This window comes from Natrix helvetica (genome assembly GCF_964273705.1).
Source record: "Natrix helvetica genome assembly, chromosome: 8".
Classification (NCBI taxonomy): domain Eukaryota; kingdom Metazoa; phylum Chordata; class Lepidosauria; order Squamata; family Natricidae; genus Natrix; species Natrix helvetica.
Genome location: NC_138559.1, coordinates 19,431,954 through 19,437,953, shown reverse-complemented (window position 1 = coordinate 19,437,953; position 6,000 = coordinate 19,431,954). Strand labels below are relative to the sequence as shown.

At 47.4% G+C, this 6,000-nt stretch overlaps 1 protein-coding gene across 2 annotated transcripts in view; it reads left to right on the top strand.

Annotated features, from left to right (window-relative positions):
* The first annotated feature begins 5,184 nt into the window (after positions 1-5,184).
* Positions 5,185-6,000, top strand: part of KIRREL3 (kirre like nephrin family adhesion molecule 3) — a 694,474-nt gene continuing 693,658 nt past the window's right edge. For both annotated transcript variants that reach the window (XM_081961293.1, XM_081961291.1), the window contains exon 1: positions 5,185-5,484. In XM_081961293.1, the coding sequence (XP_081817419.1) occupies positions 5,430-5,484 (55 nt within the window). In that variant the 5' untranslated portion in view covers positions 5,185-5,429. The remainder of the gene's footprint in view (positions 5,485-6,000) is intronic.

Genomic DNA, 6,000 nt, shown 5'->3' with positions numbered 1-6,000 from the left:
TCCTTCCCCCTTATTAACCCTCCAGTCTTTTGAATTTTTAAACATTTTTTTAAAAAAAATCATTTAACTTGTTTTAAATTCAGGTTTTAAAGTATGCTTCTGTTCATGTTTTTATATACTTTCTTTTTAATGAAGTTGTAAAGTTCCCAGAGTCACTTAAGTGAAATGGGCAGGGTAGAAATTAAATACATACTTAAAATTTGTTCTCCCCTAGATGTTTGGGACTGCGACTTTCCTTGTTTACCAGCAAGTGGGGCAATACCTACATTGCCTGGAAATTAAGACAGCTGAAATCAGGACCCACTCGGAAGGGCTCATTTGGGAAGCTGGTTCTGCTTTATATGGTAACCCATTTATAATTTAGATATGGATAATCTGTTGCCCCCTCCCTCCAATGGACCCATCTGTCAGGCCTGGAAGCCATCTTTTGCATTGGGCCTTCTGGCCTGCCACATTCAATGCTGTGAGAAAATGGGAGGGGGGATTATGTAGAGTATGGGAGAGATATAGTCATAATAATATTCCTTTCTCAGAGAGTCAAAGGCACCTTGCCCTGCACCTGAGTGGTGTCACTGGGAGGCATCTCCATTTAGGATGGTACCTGATTGGGCCATGTGCAGAGGTGGTATTCAGCAGGTTCTGACCAGTTCTGGAGAACCTTTAGCAGAACTTTTGAGTAGTTCAGAGAACCGGTAAATACCACCTCTTACTGGCCCCACCCCCATCTATTCTCTGCCTCCCGAGTCGCAGCTGATCAGGAGGGAATGCCGATTTTGCAGTAACCTTTCCTTGGAGTGGGGATGGATGGGGATTTTGCAGTATCCTTCCCCTGCCACTCCCACCAAGCCACGCCCACCAAGTCACACCCACAGAACTGGTAGTAAAAAAAATTGAATCCCACCATTGGCCATGTGATGGACATGTGGGTGCTGGGCAGGGACTTGAACTTTCTTTTGGGTGGGGAAAACTTGGGAACTTTCAGATTTGGGTTTCCCCAGATGTGCCAATATGACATCTCTAATAAAATGGAACTTTGAGGAACTTGAAGCCTCGGAGTTTTCTTTCTTTGGGGGTGTCACTTGGAGCCCTGACATGAGAACTGTTGGATCTCTTTTCTTGAAAACAATAATATCAGGCATACTAAATTGTCATAAATTGGACTTGGAGGGGAAAAAAATGTCCACTGGTGCTTTCTCTTTGTCTAGACATTCTTTCTCATTAGATACTTGCTACGTACAGTTCAAAAATAGCACCAGACATTTCTATTTTATTGAATTTTCATAGCTGGTTCACTTGTTCTTGAAATATTTATTCAATTTTTCAATATCAGAGACAACTCAGGTTCTTATACAACCTGCCGTAACCTAATAACTATTATTTTGTTTTGTTTAAGCCTATCATTCATTTAACAATAAAAATGCCACTATAGTCCCAACTGCAGTACAAAAAATAGTAATAATAACTGGTATAAACTGCAATTCTCATTATCCCATTATAAAAGTCCCAGATAATCAGATGAGTCCTTGAATAAATGAATGCATTCTTAGAGTGAGAAAGATAACATTGGCTCAACATCTTTAAGAGAGGATAAGCATGTATAAACAGATTTATGGTACGTACCTGACTCAGACCCAACAAGTGATTGATAAGCTGCCAAGCTTAATATGTCTATCATAGCAGGTAGGGGGAAAATGTAATAGATGAAGTGTGTTTTTTTTGACCAGGAGGAAAAAAAATCTTTATTTCCTGGATTTTATTTTTCCATGTGAGGCTGGTCTGGAAGGGCAAAGCAACTCTGTACATGTAGTCCTTGACCAGCTACTACCATGGAGCCCCAAAATATTTATTGTTAAGTAAAATATTTGTTAAGTGATTTTTCCCCATTTTACGACCTTTTGTGACACTGTTGTTAAGTGAATCACTGCAGTGGTTAAGTTAGTAACATGGTTGATAAGTGAATCTGTCTTCCGTACGACTTTGCTTGTCCGAAGGTCACAAAAGGGGATCCCATAGCCCCGATCGTCATAAATATGAGTCAGTTGGCAAGCATCTGAATTTTGAACAGGTGATTATGGGGATACTGCAACGATCAAAAGTGTGAAAAATGGTCACAAATGACTTTTTTCAGTGATGCTTAACTTTGAATGCTCACTAAATGAATTGTTGGACTACCTGTATAAAAGGTAAAGGTTCCTTTCACACATATGTGCTAATCGTTCCCGACTCTAGGGGGCGGTGCTCATCTCCATTTCAAAGCCGAAGAGCCAGCACTGTCCAAAAACGTCTCCTTGGTCATATGGCCTGCTTTACTAAATGCCAAAGACGCACCGAACGCTGTTCCCTTCCCAACAAAGGTGGTTCCTATTTTTCTACTTGCATTTTTACATGCTTTCGAACTGCTAGGTTGGCAGAAGCTGGGACAAGTAATGGGAGCTCACTTTGCTAGGCGGCGCTAGGGATTCGAACTGCTGAACTGCTGACCTTTCTGATCGACAAGCTCAGCATCTTAGCCACTGAGCCACCATGTCCCTTATACTATCTGTATAGACCTGAGCAATTTAAGCATGCTCAGTTTCCAGCAGTGCTTTCCAGGAAAGGTGATTTCATGAGCTCAGGATGGTCTCAACAGAAATTAAACAAGTAAGCCACCTGCGATGCTTTCCAGGAATGTGAGGTGTCCAGGGAACTGACAGGCTATTGCCGAAGGTATTCAGATTATAGTGTCATTTTCTAGCCTCTCCTTCATGTTCAAACACAAGAGAAGAAGCTTTGTGGCCAAAAGAGAAGCAGGATTATTAAGTGGGGCGAAGAAGAGCTTCTTTGTACCATTGCAGCCAAAGACAAGCTTCTAACCTCTATTTCTTTAATTGCAGATCCAGGGAGAAGGTCAGAAGTTGTATTCAGCATGTTCTGACCAATTCTGGAAAACCAGTAGTGGAAATTTTTGAGTAGTTTGGAGAACTGGTAAATACCACCTCTGACTGGCCCCGCCCCCATCTATTCTCTGCCTCCCAAATCCCAGCTGATCAGGAGGGAATGGGGATTTTGCAGTAACCTGTCCGTGCCCACCAAACCACGGCCACAGAACTGGTAGTAAAAAAAAAAATGAATCCCACCACTGGAGAAGATGGACAGGTTGCCAAGATTTTCCTTGGCCTTCGCTCTTCTGCGCCTACATCGGCCTGTTTTGCAGAGATGAGTAGGTGAGATCTACCTGTTTCAAAAATTAAAGTTTCCAGCTGTCCTTTTTCTGTCCTTCGTTGGGCTTAAAGGTCCAGCGAGTGGCCAAACTCAACCTGGCTTTTTTTTTTTTAAAGTCAATTTAGAAAGGATCACAAGGGATTTAGGCAGGAGCAATGTGTCCAAAATGGAGGCCTTGCCTATACCCATCTTCTACCCTATACAGGTAGTCCTTGACTTATGACCACCATTGAGCCCACCATTTCTGTTGTTAAACGATACATTTGTTAAGGGAGCTTTGTCCCATTTTACCACTTTTCTAGCCGTAGTTGTTTAAGTGAATCCCTGCAGTTGCTAAATCAGTAACTCGGTTCTGAAGTGACTCTGACTTCCCCATTGACTTTGCTTGCCAGAAGGTCCCAAAAGGATCTTTTGACACTGCAAAGCTCATAAATACGAAGCAGTTGCCAGACATCTGAATTTTGACCATCAAAACGGGGATGCTGGAAAGGTGGTAACCATGAAAAAGGGTCATGTTTTTCAGTGACCTTGTAACTTTGCTCACTAGACAAGCTGTTGTAAGTTGAGGACTATCTGTATGTCTTAAGGCAGGGCTCAGCAGGCTTGCCTTGACAATTCTAGGGACCCCCTAGAGATGCCATCCTCCCTTATAGACTAGGTCAATATTGGACCATGAGCAGAGATTTCCTACGTGTACTGGAGAATTGTATATGTGGGGGGTATAATGCTTAGTACGGCTCCTTCAGCTGCCCTTCCATCTCACAGAGTTTTCTTGCCAGGTCTAGCCGAATAACAGAATAATAGAGTTGGAAGGGACCTTAAAGGTCCTCCAGTCCAGAAAGCCCTATACCAGTGGTGTCAAATTCACAGCATCACGTGACACATTGTGACTTTTTTTCCCTCACTTTGCTAAAGGGGGGGGGGGTGAGTTTGACACCCCTGTCCTACACCATTTCAGACAAATGCTTGTCCAATCTCTTCTTAAAGACTTCCAGTGTTGAGGCATTCACGACTTCTGGAGGCAACTTCTGTTCCACTGATTAATTGTTCTCACTGTCAGGAAGTTTCTCCTTGGTTCTAAGTTGCTTTTCTCCTTGATTAGTTTCCACCCATTGCTTCTTGTTCTACCCTCAGCTGCCTTGGAGAATAGTTTGACTCCCTCTTCTTTGTGGCAACCCCTGAGATATTGGAACACTGCTATCATGTCTCCCCTAGTCCTTCTTTCTCTTAAGCTAAACATACCCAGTTCCTGCAACCGTTCTTCATATGTTTTAGCCTCCAGTCCCCTAATCCTCTTTGTTGCTCTTCTCTGCACTCTTTCTAGAGTCCCCACATCTTTGTTTACAGGGTGGTCATCCAAAACTGTCTTCCAAGCGTGGCCTTCCTTACCAAGGCATTCTAAAGTGGCACTAACACTTCGTGTTATCACCGAAGCGGGCTGCCAATAAGCATTTTTGCCCAGGCCAAGAGCGGCCGGAGGAGGAGAAGGAGGAGACCCTCCGTCAAAAAGGCGGGCTGCCCTCTCGGCCACGGGTCGCGCGGCTGGCCCCCCCTGCGAGCCGGCTGCGATGAGAGCAGGCTGAGCTCCCTCCGCGCGCAAAAAGCTGCCCCCCCCCCCGCACACACACAAGCCTCCAGATGCGCTGAGCCCGAGCCGCCGTTCCGCACCTCGCTGGCGAAGGCCGGCTGGCTTGTGGCTCTCGGGGGTCGCTTCCCCCAAACTTGTAAGGCTCGCGGCTCCCACCCACCCCCCGCCCGCCTCCCTTCCCTTGGCCAGGAGTTCCTCTTGAAAGCCTTCCCCGCTCGCCGCGTCAGTCAGCCCGTCTTGCAGGCAGCGGCGGTAGGAGGAGCTCCTTCGCGAGAAGAGGAGGCGGAGGCGGCGGCCGGCGAGGCTCGGAGCTCGGGAATGGAGCGGCGGAGAGCGCGTACATGAGCGACGAGGCCGGCCAGCTCGCCAGTCGACGGGCAGCGAGGGAGGAAAAAGGCTGAGGAGACGCCGCTGTTGCTTCTTCTGCCGCCGCTGCTGCTTCGCTCCGGCTCCGCTTCTAGCCCCTCGTCTCCGCCTCTGTTAACCGCCGCAGCTGCAGCCGGGGAAGCTTCGGGGACTCGAGAGAGCGAGAGAAACAAATCGAGGAGCGCCGGCCGGGAGGATCGCTGGGCGAGCGCTCCAACTGTGGCTGAGCTCCAGCGCGCAACTTCGTCTCCCTTCTCCCTTCCAACTCCGAGGAATGAAAGCTTTCCAGGCGGATTTGGCTCTGCTCTGCTTCTTCCTTCTCAGCCAAGGTAAGGAAAGGAAGGGAGATTTCCTCGCCTGTGGTGACTTTTTTCCCTTCTTCTTCCTCCCATCGAGGGTGGCTGGTTCTGGATGGGAAGCCTCCCCGACCTGCGCTAAGAATGAAAAAAAATCAAGGGGGACGGGGACGGGAGAAAACTCCTGGCGACTTTCTGCCCGGAGCTCCCCTTGCACCCTTCTCTGGCTCTCCCTGCGCTCCGAAGGGAGAGAAGGAGAACCGGAGAAAGGAGGAGATTTGGGGGTGGGGGTTTGGGGTTTTCCCTCTTTCGGAACAGCTGACGGACGGACGCCTTTCATGGCTCGCCAGGCTTTCTTCGTCTTCTCCTCAAAAAACGAGTTTGCGCTTTCCCCGCGACGGGTTCGAGGCGCCTTTTAAAGCTGCCCTTTTCTGTAACGTCTAAAAGAGGGAAGGGTGGTCGCGGAGGGCTGTGGACGTAGCAACGGCCCCTTCTTGTCCACGGTTGCTCAGAAGTAGTGACCGGGAGGACTTTTTAAAGGACCCTTTA